At 34.9% G+C, this 22,167-nt stretch overlaps 1 protein-coding gene across 7 annotated transcripts; it reads right to left on the minus strand.

The window, feature by feature from the left end:
* Window positions 1-6,236: 6,236 nt before the first annotated feature.
* Window positions 6,237-17,798, minus strand: LOC116016509. Of its 7 annotated transcripts, XM_031256815.1 has the most exons (22): window positions 17,317-17,432; window positions 16,880-16,888; window positions 16,633-16,731; window positions 16,332-16,437; window positions 16,104-16,234; window positions 15,706-15,970; window positions 15,109-15,476; window positions 14,455-14,510; window positions 13,608-13,746; window positions 13,085-13,259; window positions 12,409-12,580; window positions 10,764-11,311; window positions 10,287-10,344; window positions 9,685-9,770; window positions 9,270-9,344; window positions 9,031-9,114; window positions 8,702-8,845; window positions 8,529-8,592; window positions 7,566-7,648; window positions 7,364-7,418; window positions 7,071-7,192; window positions 6,237-6,820 (listed from the first exon to the last, which is right to left on the minus strand). In XM_031256815.1, exons 4-21 carry the CDS (start codon window positions 16,355-16,357, stop codon window positions 7,109-7,111), a joined length of 2,613 nt encoding a protein of 870 aa, XP_031112675.1. In that variant the 5' UTR covers window positions 16,358-16,437; window positions 16,633-16,731; window positions 16,880-16,888; window positions 17,317-17,432; the 3' UTR covers window positions 6,237-6,820; window positions 7,071-7,108. The 7 variants fall into 7 exon arrangements, 4 of the variants coding, with proteins under 4 accessions (XP_031112675.1, XP_031112673.1, XP_031112672.1 ...); XM_031256813.1 differs by having other exon boundaries at window positions 14,455-14,501; window positions 16,104-16,245; window positions 16,633-16,888; window positions 17,317-17,797; XM_031256812.1 differs by having other exon boundaries at window positions 16,104-16,245; window positions 16,633-16,888; window positions 17,317-17,797.
* Window positions 17,799-22,167: the final 4,369 nt, after the last annotated feature.

Genomic DNA, 22,167 nt, shown 5'->3' on the forward strand with positions numbered 1-22,167 from the left:
GGAAAATGATTTCCGGAAATCATTTTCCGGGTTTCCAAACACACCCTTAAAGTAAAATCCACCCATGAGTGAGAGGTGGTGACAATTACTGTTTAGCNAGGGAAGAGACAGCTCAGGAGATGAATCAGCAGGTTCAATGTTTGCAGCAGTAGTGGTCGGTGGTAGTGTTGACCGACGATGATAGGTGAACTGGAAAGGAGAAACAGTTTGGGTTTGTGATGGAGTTTGGGTTTGTGATGGAGTGGGAGGTAGGACACTAGGAAGTGGTATTTCTATCCCCCCTTCAAACGAGGGAACCGGTAAGACATCAGAAAAAGGATCCACAACCCCTGTAGAGTCAGATGAAAAGAATGGAGTGTTCTCAAAGAAGGTAACATTTGGTGATACATAGAATCGTCGTGTGTCAGGGCAATAACATCTGAACCCTTTTTGAACCCTAGAGTATCCCACAAAAATACATTTCAAAGACTTGGGTGCGAGTTTATCACGGCCAGGAGTAATATCCTGAACAAAGCAAGTGCAACCAAAAACCTTGAGTGGAAGCTTGTGTAATGGCTCTTGAGGAAACAACAAGTGGTAAGGTATTTTGCCGTGTAAAACAGACGATGGCATACGGTTAATAAGATAACATGAATGAAGGATAGCATCTCCCCAGAAACAAGAAGGGACCTTATAGTGAAGAAGCATAGTCCGAGCAGTCTCCACTAGATGTCTATTTTTTCGTTCAGACACACCATTTTGTTGTGGTGTGTCCGGACAAGAAGATTCATGGAGAATACCCTCGGAGTCAAGAAGGGTAGACAAAGGAGTATTGAAATATTCCCTGGCATTATCACTCCGAAGAATTTTAATAGACACTCCAAATTGATTTTTAATTTCATTATGAAACTTTTGAAAGATGTTGAACAATTCAGATCGTCGTTGCATTAGGAAAACCCAAGTACAACGAGAAAAGTCATCAATAAAAGTAACAAAATACTTAAAACCTAACACAGATGTGACACGACTAGGACCCCAAATATCACTGTGAACTAAAGAAAAAGGAGACGAAGACACTTTATTGACCCGTTCAGGAAATGAGGTTCTAGAATGTTTTCCATACTGACAAGATTCACACTCTAGTGAAGACAACTTTGAGAGACTTGGTTCAAGTTGTTGTAGTTTCTTCAAACTTGGATGACCTAGACGACAATGAGTAAGGGAAGGAGAAACAGTAGCATTACAGACAGCGGAAGCAGGAGTGGATAGGCGGTATAGTCCTTTTGATTCATACCCCGAGCCAATCGTCTTCCCCGAACGACGGTCCTGTATAATAACAGAATCAGAAGAAAAGGTGACTAGGCAATCCAAAGAGTGAGTAAGTTGATGAATGGAAATCAAGTTAAAAGGACATGTAGGTATATACAAAACTGATGATAAAGGTAAATTAGGAAGAGGCCTTGCTTTACCAACACCATGAGCAGTACATATGGATCCATTACCAAACACAATGGATGGAAGAGGCTTAGAATCTGTGAAAAGGGTTAATAAAGAAGAATTACCACAGATATGTTCAGAAGCACCTGAATCAAGGACCCATGACCCAAGAGGTCCAGATTGAGAAACAAGGGCTGTGTGAGTCTCTTTGGTGTGAGCTATAGGAGTGACAACAGCAGCTTGGGCACTAGCTTTAAATCGGGCAAACTCTTCATATTCTGCAAGAGAGATAGTTTTAGAACCTGAATCTTCTTGTTTGAGCTGAGCCACATTTGTAGGGGCAGGCACTGGTCTCCCGTGCAGCTTCCAGCATCGATCCCGCGTGTGTCCAGATCTATTGCAGTAATCACAATATCTAGTGTTTTTCTGCCCACTACGGTCTTTATTTCGGTTGCCCAAATTGTTACCTCGACCTCCTTGGATCACAAGAGCAGATTGGCCTGTGGTTGGTGCAGAAGTCTCACTAGGAAAAGAAGTCACTTGAAGAAGACGTTTGAACAATTCTTGGATCCCTGGTACAACATTATCTCCAAGAATCTGGTTTCGAGTATTCTCAAACTCAGGGCCTAGTTTAGATAAAACAAAAACAACAAAAAATTTTTCACGTTGGGCAATCTGTTCTGCAGGTGTCCCTCCAGTTGGTAACAGCTTATTAAACTCAGTTAATAAACCTTGAGTTTTCCCCAGAAAGGCTTCCATACTCATACCATCCTTCTTTAAGTTAACCAAATTATTAACAACTGTGTAACATTGAGAAACATCATTAGTGTATAAGGACTTAGCTTGATTCCATACCTCAACACATGTTTTAAAAACTCTGAACAGTTGAATTAACTCAGGTGAAAGGGATTGCCACAGGAGACTACAAAGTTGGGCATCCACTCTTTTCCAAATTGCCCTCTCATTTTCTGGAACCTTTTCTACCCCCTTTTCCAAATGGTCACTAACACCTTGGCCCATAAACCACATTTCAACTGCATCGGACCAAGAATGGTAGTTTTGTGACCCACATAATTTTTCAGAGGTAATAACTGGATTTCCAGATAAATTAGGTACAAACACTGAGCTAGAAATAACATTCTCAACACTGCCAGAAGTTTCTTCAGTACCAGTTGAAGACATGGTTGACAAAAAAGAATATTAGCAAGTGAGTGAAAGAGGAATCGTCGACTGAACTGGAAGGTTTCACCGGAACAGTACCTCTGACCGGAACAGTGCCGTTGACCGGCGTTGACCGGCGCCGGCGAACAATCTGGAAAATGCTGTTAGCTGCGTCTCCTTGAGACGAAACCAGGGGAGAAAACGGCAGCTTGATCGGAGACCGGAGGAGAGAGATCTGGCCAGAAAACAGTCTGCAATTTCCGGCGATGGTGGTGGCGCGTGGCGGCGCGTGCGTCAGCAGATGATGACGGAATTCCTGGCCTGGCTTCGCGACAAGGTTCCGAGTGAGGCTGTGGTGCTAGTTTCCTCACACACTAGCCGGAAGTAAGTCGGAACGAGATAAATCAGTCGCGGGTTGCCGGAAAAGATGGTGTTTTTCAGAAATGGAAAGAAAATAGCCTAGAATCTTAGGCTCTGATACCATGTAAAATCAGATCATGGTGAAGAAAATTCTATATCTTTATTATTAGCTGATTACATCTATATATATACACATGAGGAAGACAGAGCTCCCTTAAATCCTGCAGTATAATGCTGCACTACTTCCTTAATTTCTTCCACTAAGCCTAATACTGATAACACTACCTAATACTAGCATAAAGGTATAATAATTAAATACCACTAGCATAAAATAATTCTCAACAGGGTGGAATGGGAATGGTTATTAATAGTTGAGGAAGAAAGGAGGAGGGAAATAAAACCCTTATTTAATAAGGGTAAAAGTTTTTCAATTAATGGGGTATTTCAAACCCATAGTACTATTCTAAAAACCTGTCAACTAAACAATAACAATCACTTTGATACCCATACCTTATACCAAAATCCGTCAACCAAACACTAAGTTACTTATGGATTATTGGCTTCAATATACTATGATATCATGTTTGTTCATGGAATGGATTTTAGGTGAGTTGATATCCTATTCCATAGGGAATATTTTAAACAAAAAATATAATAAGAATTTTATTTCATTGTTTGGTTTGCAAAATTAATGGGCTTCATAAATTATTTTTGTCTGGTTGGTCTAAGAAATAAAATTTAATAAACAGACAAAAGACATAAACACTTATATGTTGAATATTATATATTTAAAAAAATAAATAAATACATGTGCACACATATGTATATATACTCTAAATAAATAAATAAGTATACACATCATTTATTTAATTTGATATTTTAATTAAATGAGGGCAACTTGGCTTAGGAATTGGCAAATTGCTAATACTAAGGGCCCCTAGAAATATTCTCCTCACGAGGAGAATAGCTTATTCTCATCAAAAGTCTGACAAAATAGGTCTACTATTGAGATTTGAGAATGTTATTTTTATGTCTATTCTATGAATCAAAGATGACAATATTGGCCAACTTGAGCTCAGCCGGCAAATTATTCCGTGGACGTGAGTCCACATCAAGTCTATATTGCAGGGTAAATTTGAGTTTAAAATGCAGAATTTATAACTAAATGTTCACAATTTACCTACTTAATATTGTGACATTTAGTATGTAAATTGTGAGAGGTCCATTGTATAACTATTGAGTTCAACCCATATGATATAGTACTTGGGCAAGTCAACTCAGTTTTTTTTTTTTTTTAAATTTTTTTTTAATTTTTATTTTAAGTTAAGCTTGTGTATTGAAATTAATTTTGTATTTCTAAAATTGTTTTTTTGTTTGTTCTTAAAGTAGTATAATTTTTAATGTTATGAATGTACAAATAATATATAATTTAACAATTGTAAAAATATGAAATAAACTTATTACGTATTTTTTTTAGAAATAGTAATTTAAAATTTTTATTAAGTTAATAAATTATAAGTTAAAAATTATTTATTTACATATTTTTATTATAATAATTTGTAGATTATAATTTTATTTTAATATAGATAATAATTATTATAATCATTAATAAAAATACTTTATAATAAATTTATGTTCATGTTTTAGAAAATGACTCAAACAGAAAAGAATATAGTTTTATGACTTTTAACCAAAAAGAATTTTTTTTTTCTTGACTTTCAATCAGATATTGGTAGAAGAAAACTTTTTCTAAAAAATAATTTATGTTTTTCAAAAACAATTTTCTACAAATATTTTTAGTGTTATATTTATTAATTTTTGTATTTATTTTTATTATAATAAATTGCATGCTAAAAGTTATTTATTTACATATTTTTATTAATAGTAGTGTTATTTTCTTTGCTTCATTTTGCTTGTCTTATTTACTATTCATGGGTCAATCAAATATTTCTTTATTGCTTATTTTCTTTACTAAATTTTTTATTATTTTTAAATTTAATTTTTGTGTTTAATAGTAATTTTAATGCAGTGTCTAAATATATAAATTTTATATATACTAATGTCAAACTTAATATTATGAAAAATTGAATTAAAAATAATTTCAGTCAAACTACGTTAATCTAACCGGACAAACAAAATGAGACTGAGAGGAAGTAATATTTATAACTATTAGAAATTATAATTTTATTTTAATATAAATAATTATATTATTATAATCAATAAAATAATTAATATTTTATTATAAATAAGTTTTTAATAAATTTATGTTCATATTGTAAAATATTAATCAAAGAAAAAAAAAACAATTTAATGAACTTTTTAGGCTTTTTTTTTCAAATCATTTTCTAGGAAATATTATCCATGTTATATTTATAAATTTATTTTTATTATAATAAGTTACAGATTAACAGTTTTTTTCTTTTACATATTTTTTATTATATAAATTATAAAATATAATTTTATTTTAATACAAATATATTAGAATCATGAAAAAAATAATTAAAATATTCCATAAGCAATAATTTTATAATAAATTAACTTTTAATCAACCAAAAAAAAAATTTATTTTAACGGACTAACGTAAAATAGAACTAACAAAATCTGGCAAGAAAGTTTAGGGTGTGTTTGGTTGGTGGGTTTAGGCATAAGGAATGGGTATGAAAGTGATTGCTTGTGTTTGGTTGATAAGTTTTGTGAATGCTACTATGGGTTTGGAATACCCAATTAATGAGAAAACTCATACCCTTATTAAATAAGAGTTTCATCTCCCTTCCTCCTTTCTTCCTCAATTATTAATAATCATTCCCATTCCACCCAACTACCAAACATGCTAAGGGTACGTTTGGTTCGCACATGGGAATCGGAATCGGAATGGGTATCAAATACTTAGTAATGGTAATGGGTTTTGGTGAAAGTATTTAACATGTTTGGTAATTGGGTGGAATGGGAATGATTATTAATAGTGAGGAAGAAAGGAGGAAGGGAGATGAAACCCTTATGTAATAAGGGCATGGGTTTTGTCATTAATGGGGTATTCCAAACCCATAGTAGCATTCACAAAACCTATCAACCAAACACAAACAATCACTTTCATACCCATTCCTTATGCCTAAACCCACCAACCAAACACACCCTAAATACTTTCACCAAAATCCATTACCATTACCAAATATTTGATACCCATTTTGATTCCGATTCCGATTTCCATGTGCGAACCAAACGCACCCTTATTTGTTTCCCCAATGTTAGTAAACATCAAAGGATGAGTAAAAGCAGAAGCAACTTTGATATATTTGCTATTGGTTAAAATCTTAGATATGGTGTTATTGCTGAACCGGAAATAAATTGGCGAAATCTGACCAGCAAGGACTACTACATAGTCATCGGAACTGATGGTATATTTGAGACTATGGCTCCACAGACCGTGTGCAATATACTACAGGCTCAAGAAAAGGAGATCCCCAACAACTCTCCTTTATGTTCATTATCCTCCCTAGCAGATTGCATAGTCCACAAGGCATTTGATGAGGGCAGTATGGACAACCTGTCGGTTATTGTGATTCCAATAAAGAAGAATGCAGCACAGTGATAGTAGGTAGGTCTAATCCATTGATTCTTTTGCTGTAGCGCAACAGATGGAATGACCAGTTCTCTGTTCTCTATATATCTTGGGATGCATAGTTGTACAAATACAAAAATGCTTCTTTACTGATACATTTTATTTTTTCTTTCTATTTCTTTTCTAATCAATGGAATTGCATACTTACACAGTGCTAACGTTCTCATCTAACCACTCACCTGATAAAAAACCACTTCGGTAATGACTCCTGCCTGCTTGAGGAGCAAACATCCCAACCCAAAACTCAGTCTGCTCGACTCATTTCTGCAATAAATTATGCCAGTCAAAACTGGTACTAATGAACCTTTGAGCTTAAAAAGGGTGGAGCAAAGGAAATGGGGTTTAATCATCAGATTATTGTGATTTGTGAAAAGAAAAAAGAAGAGAAGGGTGGAGCAAAGGAAATGGGGTTTAATTATTAAATTATTTTGTAAATAAAAAGAAGAAATGGGTTTAATAATCAAATTATTGTGGAACCTGAGCATATAGAGGCAATAAAAGAAGTTATGGATACCTTCAAAGCATGTGGAACTGAGCATAGACAGAGGCAAGTTAAACCTTTCCATCAGTTTGATTGTTTGCATGTTGTGAAAAATATGGATGCTTCAGAGCTTCATCAACACTCAGCCGATCCTCCTAGATAAATTTAAAATGTATCTATTGTTAAAATATACTCCGTATCTAATACTTTAGATGCACCTTCAAGTACCAATGCCATAAATGACAAAGATAATCCTAGCAATGATACCACACTACAGTAACAGATTCTCAATGCAATTCATAATAACTTTTTGAGGGCTGACTCACAGGATTCCAGTGCAGCAGTTGGCGAACTAATCGCAAAGCCCATATATTTGGAAACCTGCAGACAATGCACAGTCAAAAATAGAAAGAACTGACTAGCACCATGAGTCAACTACTTGATCTCTCACCCTCTATGCATCTTTATGTATTCATTTTATTATTAGGGGGTAGGGGGAGGTGTTTGGTGGTATCACACTATACTGACCCTATTTTTAGAGGATCTCTGTTTCTAATTTGATGCAAAAAGAACTCTTCAGAGCATTTCCATGGAGCCGGTGAAACTGAGTCCTGGACAATTACAGTATAATGAAGCTCTGATTCATAATAATTTATTTCAAGTTAATGGCAATGCTAATAAGTAGGAGTAATATACTTGTAATGCAAGGTAAAGTGTCTTCCCTAAAGAACGTAAACAGAAACCTGTTAGTTATTATATACATCCACTTCTTTTAGGGTGTGTTTGGAAAGCAAGAAAATGACTTCTGGAAAATGTTTTCTGGAAAATGATTCATTTTCCAAAAAATAAGTTCATTTCCCGTGTTTGGTTGCATTTTGGAAAACTGTGTGTTTGGTTCATTTTCTGGAAAATGATTAGAATTGTATAATTATATATTTTAATTATTTTATTTAAAATATTAAAATATTTATAATATTATTTAAAATAATATTATAGCAAATAATAATTATAAATTTAAAAAAAAAAAAAAAAAAACAACAACAACAACAACAAACATCACCCTCTGGTTTCCGTCAGAGCAGATGAAAACAAATCTGCTCTGGTTTCTGCCAGGGGAAACCAGAGCAGGAATTGGGTTTCCGGCGGAAACCAAAGCTGGTGTTCGTCATTTCCTGAGCGGCGGAAAATGACTTCCGCTTTTTTTTGGTGGAAGTCATTTTCCGCCAAATGGGGGTGATTTTCCCCAGTCAACGGAAATCATTTTCCGTTGACTGGATTTTCCAAGCCTTGCCAAACACTGAACACCCGGAAAATGATTTCCGGAAATCATTTTCCGGGTTTCCAAACACACCCTTAAAGTAAAATCCACCCATGAGTGAGAGGTGGTGACAATTACTGTTTAGCAATCTGCAGCTTTTATTATTTCTAGTGTGAAAGTATATAGCACAAGCATGTCAATTAATCTCACAAAACACTAGAAGTTGAACTTACCGGGTAACGCGGCTTTGTTGAACTCCCAGGGATCAGAATACATAATTCCATGAAAGCTCTTAGTCTATTCAAGACGCATGGCAATCAGATCCTCATTATTCATAAAGTATTGAGATCAATTTGTAGTAATAGTAACCATTCATTATAATTATGATACCCAATGCCAGACTTACTTGAAGGCAAGCTCCTTTATGCTATCATTCCAACCTTCTAGATGCTGATCTAAAAGAGCACGTGTCCTAGAACTTATCTGGAACACATTTGGTGATCCTAATATTAGTTCCAACATCACAACCCCAACACTCCACATATCGTACCTGTCCAACAGGGTAACAGTTAAAGATCAGTCGCTTAGGTGAGATGAGAGGAAGTTCATAGAATACTGTAACCAGAGTGTCCCATTACATGTCATCTGAAAGTTATGGGAAGGAAGACAAGAATGGAAAAAAACCAACAAGAAAGAAATTCAACAGTAGTAAATGATTAAATGAAATTCGCATACTTAAGACTTGCTGAAGTTGGCCCCTGGTACCAGCTGGCATTAAGAAAAGCCTCAGGTGGAGTATATTCACAAGTTTGTTCAGCCCTGAAACAGTAGGAAGTATAGTATAATCAAGATGAATAAAAATATATTCTTATGACCCTTGAAGCTGTGCCAAGCGGTTAAACTCTCTACCTTTGTTACTCTGTGTCATGAAATCTTAATATAGAAAAGAGAACTTTTAGCTACAGATAAAATACCTTGAAGGTCCAACAGAGCCATACAAATGCTTCAATGTGAAGTCATCCAGTGCACTCCCAAAGTCAATAATGCGCCTAATAGATGATAGAATACACATTAAGACAAGATAAAAGCACCTATCATAACATGTAATAACTCATATACTATGTATAATTTTGTGGATAAACCAGGGTTTGGGGAAATGTGAGACTTCACAAATTCTAAAAACCCCAGTAACAGCTGCCACTGCAGGTTTAAACCAATGTGAACAATGACATGGGAACAGCATCTCCTATTTGAAATTTTAACTAAACAAAGGCAATTTGTATAGATTTAGAAGCCAAAGTAAAACTAGAAAAGCTAAAATTCAGTGAAAAAAAAAAGGTGCTATAAGACTTCAAGTCAAACATATTGTGGTAAGAAAATCTGAATTACATTTTTGTGGTATAATTGTTATCCCCACTTGGATGTCCTTTCAAGCATCTCCCAGAATCCATATCTTCAAAGCATATGACCATATTCTCTAACCAGAAAATGGAAGTTCAGGTAAATTACTGGAAGAACAAGGGAGTCATTCTTATATAAAGGAGAATAAAAAGGTTAATTGATATACTGCCATACTGGTAAATAAGAAGATAGCGATATGATCCATATTGTGTATAAGCTAGATATTTATGTTACTTCTGGATTGTTTATCATTAACATTCAAACCTTAAAAGGGAAAAGGAGGAACTAAACACTCGAGTCGTCCTCATTTTAAGTGAACCTACTATACACTAACCATCATTTTGTTGTAAATCAGTAGCACCTCTTAAGACAGGAAGTCTCTAAGGTGCAACACGAAGTTCACCGGTGCATAGCATCACTACTGTCATGTTCCAGTAATGTTAACTGTAAACATACTGCATACAACACTCATTCTTAACATGGAAGGTTACAGCTAGCTCTTATGGTATCTTAATCTAATAATCTACATGTGAATATAAGAAAGTTCAATCACATCAAATTCATATCATGTGGTATTTAGAGGTTCTTACCAGGTTTAATATCTCTATGTGTGATATTCCGGTCATGACAAGACTTGAGTGCCATGAGCTGAACAAAAGAAAAGAAGACAGAGTAACTCTATAAGCAAAACTGCATATAGATGTTACTTTCTAAAAGATTGGCCAAAAGTCCAAACTAGAATTATTAAATGTAAGAAATTCCAACCAAGTCCATCTATTAGCACATTTGGGGATAATGTTGTTAAAAATCGGAAGCTTAAAGCCAGAAATGAGTATGATTTGGGTTTTAGACTAACAATCTAGCAAAGTAAAAGGTTAGATCTTAGTTCTTAGGCAAAATATGTGATTATGTTAACCAGGCACCAGGCAGTATTCAGCCACACCATATCTGATACTCAAACAGCTTTCAATAGAAAAATAAATATACCTTTGACTAAAAGAAAGAGTTCGAGATTCATAAACCAAACCAGACCAGAAACTACATTAAAACTGTGCAAAAAACCTGACCTGACCATAAAAGCCAAAGTGATGCAAATTATGACATCACGTACCAATTGCCATATAAGATTGCGCATTTCCTCCCGCCCTGCTTCTGTTGTCTTTAACCAGTACCACCATTTTGATGGGTGCAATATCTGAACATTCTTCACTTGTTCATTTCTCTCTCCTGCACTATTTGTCACTTCTTCAGCTGTATACAAGATCTTTGACAAGGATACTCCTTCATGGCGGAAAACAAGCCATATTTCATTAGATTGGGACTCAAAAGATTCAATATATCTGGCAATGTGATTAAGACCTTCTTCATAGGTAGATTGCATCATTTCACTTCTTCCACCATAGATATTGTCAAAATTCAAAACTTCACCCATTTCCAGACCAATTGAGTCATTTTCCATTAAATGGCCATGTGGCTCTAGACAAGTATCTTTCGAGAGGCAATAGGATTCTCTAGCTGACAATGGACCTCCAAGAACAGTAGTTGCATTCAAGAAAAGTTCACCAAAATGTTTCTCCCTTAGCCCACTTAGATATACAGCAACCCCTTTCTCCACCTTTTAACAGAAACTATTTATGACATCAGTGAGACTCCAGAATTACAGAGTAGAAAATGACATCAATCCAATAAGCTTTTGACCAAAGAATTGGAAACATACTTAAACATAAAGCTGACTTGAAACCAAGTAGCAAGTACTCAGATTATAATAAATATGCTATAAGTGCATGGGATGTGTGGATGGAGAACATTTATGATAGACAGAAAGCATAGAAGATCATACCAAGCTCCCACCACTGTTACTAGAATCTAAATGATGCCACAGCACCAATAAGAAATTCTGAAAGCTTTACTTCATTTTGCAATATATCATACAATATCACAGATTTTGTCCTTAATCTCTAGTTTATTTTCACATAAATACTTTCACTAGAAGAAAAAAAGAAGATCCTTCTATTCACACAACTACTTGTTTGATTCTACATGTCAATGCACCTCTGTTCCATCTGAAAGCATGACAAAGCATGTGGGGCTGAATCTTATTTTCCATTTTATTTTACTTCTTTCAATGAGCTTGAGTGGAAGAGGAAAAAAAAATGAAAATGAGCTAAAGGTCAGCACAAACAATGTTGCAGAAGGCGCTAGTTAGGCGTCCGGGGGCGCCTAGCGCCTAGGCGGCCAAGTAATCTGAGTATATCGTCTCCACTTTTCCCACTTAGGGCTAGGAGTTGTTACACTGTTATAATCCCCCAAACTAGTCAATTGCATATATTAGATGGTTAGTTGAGTACATGGCTAGAGGAATATAGAAGAGGAGTAGCCAAGCAAGCAAAAAAAAACCACTTGATCGAGTTGAGCGCCAACTCGGCTTAGTTGGGCACCGACTAGGCCTAGTTAGGCGCCCAACTTGGCGCCTAGGGCGCCAAGTCGGCCGACCAACTAAAAGCCGCCTAGGGTTAAAATCGCCTTGGCCTAGGGGCACCTAGGGCCTAGGCCGATTTTTACAACACTGAGCACAAATCACTTCCACCTCTTGACAAGACATTTTAAATTGAATATTATCAAACTTAAAATTAGTGTGTACACAAAAAATGATCTGAACAAGTAAATATGCAACTGAAGGGAATATAAGGTGCATATTTGAGATTAGTTTACCATTATACGCTTCAAAATGAACTTAGTGTCATCAGAATGGTCATTATCAGAATCTTCTGAATATGGAGTTTTGGCATTCTCTGAAGTCTTGTTGCCATGAGAACAGTTCCAAGGAAAAGCCATCCATACTTCTCCATAAGATCCACGGTCATATCTTTTCTTTAGTATGTACCTGAGGCAAATGGAAACAATTTGCCACAAATATTAATTTAAACTGCTTGCATTAGCATTAAATAGGACAAGAATACTTCAGAATCAACTAATAAAATTGCTAAATATTTAAGTCCAGTGCAGTTAGGAAGAATGAAAAATAATGCGTCTCATGAGCATTACTAATTACAAAACTGCTCCAACAGAACATGCTCTGAATAGGTTGCTTGTCCTAGACACTAACTCTATCAAAATGGACAGATAACTAGGGCCAAAGTCAATGAAACCCACACCACCCAACTCAATCTGTAATAGTAGCGCATGAAAATGAAGTTGAGATGTATCTAGCAGAATAGCAGATAAAGTTTTCACATAAAACTCTCATATATGCCATAAAAGTTTGTGGCAATCTCTCTCAACTTGGGCAGAAGTCTATAAAACCATCCAAGTTACTAGAAATAGTTTATTGGCACCCATAGATTGCATGATGCAACAGAAAGGATTAAAGTTCAGTAAAGATAAGCACCTTGAATCGGCTGTTGCATGCTCATTTGAAAAAGTATCATTAAAGGGAACTGATTCAAGCAAACCAAGGAACCTAGCAAAGCCTTCGGGATTTATGCACTGCTCTTTATTCCCTTCAAAGTTCATCCCAAAGTTTAAGCACAAGTGCTGATCATTATACAAGTTAACTGGTCCACCTTCACCATGAAAAGGAAAATGGATTTAGATATTCACTTAAGTATAGGCACACACCAAACCTAGTCTACCCAGTACCCACTATAAAGCAATATATAAGATAAAAGAAATATGGGATCTTAAAGGGGTAAGAATCAGTAGAATGATTGTGAACAACAGTGTCCAACCCCATGTGAGATCAAACATAAGTGCATAACAACTAGCCATTAGTCCCCTACTCCCCTCTCCTTTCTCCCCTCTCTTTAACTGGGGCAGCAAAAAGAGCAGGAAGACCAGCCCAAAAATCCATCCATTTTACCTTCCAAGTTCCAACACAAACGCTTTCAAGATTAACAACATTCACTGCTTACCAGAACTGTAACCAGCTACAGACAATCCATGTCCTAGTTCATATGGATATTCCCGGACATCTTTTTGAATCCAGAATGTATTATCATCCTTTTCATCAAGGTTCTCAGATAGATAGAAACATCTATCTTTTCCTACAACCTGAAGCAAGAATGAAAGAGACCATTGTTCAGAACTATAAACATCAATTTTCAAAGGATAAAACACATGGAGTTTCCTGATAGAGCTATTTTGGAATTGAGTAAAATCATTCAATTGAATTCTATATATATATATATATATATATATATATATATATATATATATATATAACTGCAAGTAGTCACAGTTCATCTCAAATTACACTGCTGAAAGAATAACTACAGAGCTAGCTCCAAAGAGAAAAGAAATCACTACTTTATTCTGTTCTAATTCATAAAATTGTTTGTAATTTTAAAATTCAATTACCTTGTTAAGATGTGTATCAGTAAAAAACAATAAAAAGAAGGCACTCCAGTGTAAACAGTTCATGCTGTGCATGGGGCATGGGGAAGCTAAAGATGATCAAGAGGTGCAACCCATAGTATAATATCTAAACAAACTTCATATTCTCAAAAAAATCTACCTCTACGGTGAGTATAAGTGTACACTGTACAACTCATCAAATCCATGAATATCTCCTAGATTGACAAGAGTAGTCGAACACCTTCAGTGCATAGTTGTCAGTAATTATAAGGGAGAAGATACAGGTGACAAGGAAAACATTGTTCTGGGAATTAAAGTCAGGGCCCAAGCATGCAGCCTGAAAATAACAAGCTAAATGCCTAAATAATGAATGGAAAATGTCATTCTGCTTGTTTCTAGTCTTACCAACAATCTGTCAAGGTAGGTAACAACTGGATGAGCTTGCTCCATTTCTGCAAGTTCTGATCCAAGTCATGGAAACAAAATAAGATAAGCATTATCAAGATACCTATGCAAAAACATGATGCATTTTTACACTTAAGACAACCATAAATACACTAAAAATAATTTACAAATGCAACTCATCTCTGTTTGCTAAATTTCTATACATACCAAAATAAATAAATAAATAAACCTGTTGTGCAAGAATTACAAACAAGGGAAATACATGCTAAAATATAAATAAAACTGATTCAGTTGAAGCAGATTAAGAATTATAAATAAATATAATAAAAGAAACAGTAATGATAACACTACAACAGGAGGGGATGGAGATTTAGAATTTTGCAGCCAAAGCTTGGATGCAGTCCTGCACAAGATAGAACAAGCATCTGTCCATGTACTTCTTAAATACTGAAATTAGAGTGAGATCAATAAGAAAATTAGCAACAAATTTCAAGATAATGTCACCATAGTTACATTAAAAAGATTATTGGCATTTAGCACTCATGTCACAAGATAATGTCAAATTAGGAACATAAAGTCCTATATGTCTTCTATGCTCATTTCTCATTGATATATAATAAGTATGAGCTATGAAGCAAGAATAGTGAAATTTACCTGACAGTCCAATGGAATAACCATTATATCCTAAAGCTGGGCAATCAGATATATGCAATCCATCACAGTCTTCCTTAGGCAGAGTCTTCATAGGCACTTTAGACCTAAATGGGAGGATTATGGCTGCCATATTATCTGTACTTCCCTTTTTGAATGCAGCATTTACTATGCAATCAGCTAATGAGTGCATACAGGAAGAATTTAGTTCTGATCTAACAGCGAAATCTGCACGTAACTTTGACAATATGTCACAAACATCTTGTGGGTTTAGTTGTTCTAAAACACCATCTGATGCAGCCACCAAGTAGCTGTCATTTTCTGTCAAAGGTTGCCAATCAGTGATCTCGGGCACAGATATAACACCATAACTGATAAGAAATCGAAAGACTGATAAGTCACACCTAAAGATAAAGATACTATTTGCTTACTAGTAAAAACAGTACATTGGGAAGTCATTAGAGCTGAAGAAAACAACAAAACTGAAATAACCAGAGCATGCAATTCAAAGCCATATTTCAAATGATAAGGACAAACTAACCAAGAGAAGGAAATCTTAGAAATAAATATCTATGTGAAACACAGGCCTAAAGAGCTCACCTTTTCAGGTACACATCCCCAATAGCTCTAGAAACAGCCAACTGACCATTAACTCGAGCTACACCACCCCATTCAGAAACATGTCCCCCAGCAGACTCCACTCGAGACCTTTCGTCGTCCCTATCTGGGTGATGATCTCTAGTCAACTCCCTAGCAATCAAAAAAGACAACCCATCGGAAGCTACTGATTCAAATGTGCGATAATTTCTAAAGGGATGAAAGATCCCATCAACCTTTGTCTGCCTATACATCCTCAATAAAGCAGCTGCAATTTAAAAGACCATCTAAGTAAGTATTTGATATCTACTCTTTACACTAATCCAGAATAAAAGGATGAATAGCAATCAAAATCCAGTTGTCCAATTAACTCATATCTGAGGTGAAAATGATAACCTCACCCCGTGCCTCTGTTGAAGATTTATAATCCTCGGAGCACACAAACGCCTTTGAATCACCAATGTTGGCCGCAAAAATTTGATTTTCTGCCATCAGTATGATTGCGGCAGTAGATCCAGAATCAAAATTATTTCTAAAAGCATCCTTCATGTGAAAAAGTATACATCAGAAATAGCAGCATTAGATGAATCAGAATCTGGTCAACCCAAGAAAAATTATTCAAGACTCACCCTTGAAAATGCAGAATCAATATCATCAATTGCTCTTAGCACTGCTTCCTTGAATATTTCCAATGGAAAAGATTCATCAAAGATTGATGACAAACTCAGCTTAAGCCTATAAGAATAAGGAAGGCTCAATTATACATTTATACTTCCTAGGTATTCATGAAATCTCAAAGTAGACATTGGAGATAACACTGTTTAGATTTCTGATACTATGCAAAAATTTCTTTCTGTGAATTCTAACACCCGAGTAATTCCTGTAATAAGAAAAACCACTGAAACTTGTTCGCAAAAGGAGAAGGGCTACCTCCCAAATTTCAACTGATGCTGGCCCAATTCCTCATCCCACTTCAGGTCCTGAAGTACATCATTCCCTCTTTCATTTGGTAGCCATCCCCTCAATTTCCTTAATAGGACAGAAAACGTTGTGTCAAGAAGAAAGAACATATGCACTGTAAAGTACTCCAGTAATAGCTTTGATGCCATTTCACTTGCTTCAGCACCATTATGGCCATCAAAAACTCCAACAATACCAACTGTAACCTCTGTGATACCTTTAGGACCTGCAACAATAAAGGAAAAGGGTGAGAACAGACAACAGTGTGCGGATACTAATTCTAGACAAACAGCCCCCTTCTAGTGATTACCAAATCCTCTAAAAATGTCATCTCAAATTCAGTATCTGGTGAACACTAGCTTTATATCTGATTAGAAGCAATCTATAGTAACAGCAGTGCTCACGTCATATCATTTTTTTGTTCCTAAAATAACTTCAAAGGCCTTTTCTTCCAATATCATAAAATTCCAGAATATACATGAGCATAATTCTCCAATCTCAATACAGTAAAATTGAATGCTGAACGTATATTTCGAAAATGAATTGAAAATACACAATCTACCATATAGGAACCAGTAAATTTTACTCTCGCAGTCAGCAACAAAAAATATTCTATGAAAATGTAAATCCTATAAACAACAAAGGATATTTTACCGAGGAAAGGAACGCGAATATCTAGAGCGCAGATAGCGCGATCTTCCTGCTGCTTGCGACGACCTTGATGCAAGGCCGTCTGACAATTGGCGGCCGGCGATTGATACCGCGGTTTGGAACCGTAGCTCGGAAGTTTCCAGCGAGGACATTTCGGAGACTGAAAAACCGCCGGAGCACCGCCTTCTTCGTACACCGTCAGGCACGTCGACGATTCGCCGTAAGTACGTGTTCCTACGCAAAGGATAAACCATAACACTAATACAAGCCTTTCACCTGTTGCCATTTTATGCGCCGATGCTACTCTTCACACTGAAAGGCATCGAATCAAAACGAAATAGTACTATGACCTGACGATCATGAAATCGAAAGCACAGGAGTGACAAGCAACAACAAATAATCGCGCGATTAATTTTGAAACTGCGCTTTTTATATCATAGCCCTAATGATCCGGCCCGAGAAGGTTCGGAACAACTACAGGGCAGTGGGCACCGTAAGTTCTAACTTCAGTTATATTGCGGGCTGGGCCTCTCTAAGTGCTCGTGTGGTAGACAATAGGCCGCGTTTTTTTGTCTGAATGTTTTGTGCACATAACACATGTATTGTGTATAAATGATGTCAATGAATCAAGTGTCAACAACAACATTCAATATGCTTCGAAAGAAGTTATCAAACGGGTGAAATATCAAAGAGTTTGCAATAATTAAACTAATAATTATACTTTACTTATTTCATCGCTCCATCACATATTTATTTTATAGACTTATATATATATATTTTATACTTTCACAATTTAATAACAATGCTTCTCTTTAAATTTATTAGTGTCTATATGTAATAAAATGAACAATTATATGTGTCAAATTGACATATTAGCACGAAGTTCAGTACAAGTCAATTCAGGTGGACCAAATGAGGCCAATCCATTTTACTACAATGAGCAGACTATGGCTAACTCATTTTACACTATACACATGGTTAAACTTTAATCTTTGATCCATATATACTCTAACATCTTAAATTGTTAAAAAAAATTACTCTGTAATTAGTAGTTGTAATTTGTAAACTTATTCTTATTAATGTTATTACAATATTGGTTATTGATGTTTTTATTTTAGTATAATAATTATTTAAGTTAAATAGTCGAACATAAATGTATAAATTTATAATGTTATGGAGTAATTTACAAAGAAAACATAATTTAAATAAGTTGATATATAATTTTTTAATGTTTTTTTTTTATTTTTTAAACTATGATACCGAAACTATTGTTATGCCGTGGACCCAGGTCACATACACTATACTCTACATTCACATACACTGTACTCTACATTCACACTTTGTAAACTCCACATTCACATACATTATACTCTACATTCACACTTTGTAAACTCCACATTCACACATTATAGAATTATATAATACTCTACATTCACACTTTGTAAACTCCACATTCACACATTACAAAATTATATGTTTAGTAACTATATTACCACTGTTATGCATTCACACATTCAAAACTCTATATTCACAGGTCCTATACTCTATATTCACAACTTGAGAACTTCACATTCACACATTACAGGGCTACAAGTTGCTAGAACTTTTAACTCTATTACAAATTCACACATGCATAACTCTACATTCACGATTTCTATACTCTATATTTACAATTTGAAACCTCCACATTAACACATTTCTGGGCAACTCTACATTCACACAATCATAAATGTACATTCACGATTCCTATACTCTACATTCACACTTTGAAACCTCTACATTCACACATTTTTAGACAACTCTATATTTAGCAATATATTTACTAATTTAAAAAAAAAAAAGACAAAAAAACGACGTAGTTTTGGACCCAGGTCCACCTTGCAAGGTGGACCTGGGTCCACAGCATAATTTGCCCAAAACTACACATTAATTTTTATTTTTTTAAGATAGAACTAAGCCCAGTTCAAAATTTAATCAAACCGACCCAATTGCGCATGTTTTACACCACCACCAGGCACCAACGGGATAACATATAATACTACGTATCTGGTATATAAGTTCCCCATTCAAGGATATGCAGCTGTTGCTTCCTAAGCAGCTGACCCATTTTCCTTATTTAATTAATTCAGTTTATTTTATTGCAAATTGCAGGAAGTTTCGAATTTTCGAACATTACACGCCACAAGATCTAGTAAAAACTAGAAGGTTGTAGAAGCCTCCATTTGCATATGGCTTCGAATAAAATAGATTATCTTTTTCTTTTCGTTCTTGTTAATGACAGGAATAGTACTATTTTTTATCGTATTTTCGAGCCTGTCGGCCTACTAGCGCTCATCTGGTGGCTGGTGCTTATCCTCTGCCCAGAATCCAGAGTGGCGACCTCTTTTATGCATTTTTTTATTAATTGTTTTTCTGAATTATTTAATTCCTCGGAATATAAAAATATAACATGCCAGCTAGATGACACGTGTAAGCATTAGCAGTTGACATTGGCACGTGGCGTGTTGCTCTTGAGTATTAAGATTCGCACGAAAAGTGAAAGCGAATCTCCATAATCTCACCAAAAGACTACAATTTGTGTGCCATTATTTTATTTATAGATCCATTAATCTAAGAAAAATAATATTTTGTATTTGTTTAGTTGCGATTGTGGTATCTAATTACTCACTTAATGATTTCCATTGTTAATTTTGCCCCTTTAGTTTTATTAAGAGATCAAATATTTTACGCTATTAAAAAACAGGTGAACTAAAATAATAATTTGAATGATTAACTTACATTAGAGCCTCCGCAATAGTTGAATCGTTTTGTGATTTTTGAGCAGTTTTTTAAGTGTGATTAGGAAATAAAATTTGAAAAGAAAGAGAAACAAAAGGAAGAGAAAACAACAATTCTGTCAATTTAAAAAAAAATTAATAAAGTATGTTTCAAAGTTGGCGGCAGTGCGCGCCAAGCGCGAGGTATGCACTGCCTGCTTCTTTTCCCCTTTTTTTTTTTTTAAATAATTTTGACATAGTTTTGTGTTTTGCAGAGGAAGAAAACATGAAAAAATATCTCCCACATCAGCTTCAAAACCATGAACCATTTTTGGGCTGACAAAAATCAAATAATATCCTTTGAGGTAGATGTTCTTATAATTAAAACTAGGAAAAAAATGTCAAATAGGCCACTGAGCTTATTACTTTTGTGCAATTGGGTCATTAAATTTAAAAAATGTGCAATTCAACCAGCAAACAAGTAAAATATGTGCAATTATAACATTTTCTAATTTTTTTTAAAAATTCAATTTGAGTTAAAAACATTTCAATATTGATTCCCGATGAAAATGCCACTCTTAATACTTATATGTTAGTAAAATAATCAGATTTTACCAGATTTTTTTTGTAAAAATGTTCCAATTGCACAAATTTTGTTTGTTTGATTGTTCGATTGCACATTTTTTAAGTTCAATGACCCAATTGCACAAAAACAAGAAGTTTAGTAGCCTATTTAACACTTTTTCCTCAAAACTATGAAATCTCAAAGTATCTTTGTTGTGACTGATATTAATACACATAGTTATTATGTGTTACCGCTAAGTACTGTGACAATCGCCAACCATCTATGGTTTAAAATAAGAGCAAATATCATTTTTAGTCCCTCAACTATAATATATGTATCAATTTTGGTCATTGACTATTAAAATTTTCAAATTAGGTGCATGACTATTCAATTTTTATCACATTTGGTCATTGACTATTCACATTTTCAAATTAGGTGCATGACTATTCATTTTGTATCACATTTGGTCATGTCGTTAGATTTTCCGGTCAAATTTCCAGCGAAGTCACCGGTGACCGACTAATTTATTTAATTTTTATTTTAAAAATTATTTTAATACTCCGTAACTTTTAAATAAAAAATAATAATAATAAAAAATAAAAAACGCCGGTTACCCCCGATGACTTTGCCGGAAAATTTAACGGCAGGACCAAATGTGATACAAAATGAATAGTCATGCACCTAATTTGAAAATGGTAATAGTCAAGGACCAAAAGTGATACAAATTGAATAGTCATGGACCTAATTTGAAATTTTTAATAGTCAAGGACCAAAATTGATACATGTACTATAGTTGAGGGACTAAAAATGATATTTTCTCTTAAAATAATAAAACAAATATCAAATTTGGTGATTAAGTTAATAGATCACGATTCTCGTATCAAAATATTACAAATTCGATTATGACAACACCCTCTTAGTTGAATTTGTTGTACACAATATTCTTTGCATGATCTACCTTTTATGCGTAATTTGTGCACTATTATATAGGAACAAAGTTTATCGACATACAATTTCATATAGTGCATGCAAGTTTCCCTCGTCATATGAACACAAAAGCTTCCCAAACTCCATCTCTTGAACCAGTTGAGCCGGACTAATATTTATTAATCTTCCTACCATAATTAGATGCTATAACCGACAAAGTGTTACAGTAGTAGGTGTTAAATCCTTCCTAGGAACTTGGTGATAATGGAGATGAAGTGCGTACGGCCGGTTTCCATGATGTCACCCAATCAAATTTCATAAACTTGCGTTGAAAACCAAAGCCACTCCTTTGCCACCATATGTGTGGTCCCATCCCATTCCTCCACCATATCCAAACTATCTAGCCCACTCCTTCTTTCCCACCCCATTACGAATTCCAGAACCTTCCAAAGCGCCTTCTCTCGAATTTCCCTTCTGCCAAAACCAGAAAACCGCGATAATAAATAAATAAATACGGTGGATGGGAAGGACGCCAGGAAGTCCAGAACCTTCCATGGGACTATTATCTTCTCTGTCCGTATATAATAACGCCAATTAACAGAAATA

Source organism: Ipomoea triloba, chromosome 4 (assembly GCF_003576645.1).
Source record: "Ipomoea triloba cultivar NCNSP0323 chromosome 4, ASM357664v1".
NCBI lineage: Eukaryota > Viridiplantae > Streptophyta > Magnoliopsida > Solanales > Convolvulaceae > Ipomoea > Ipomoea triloba.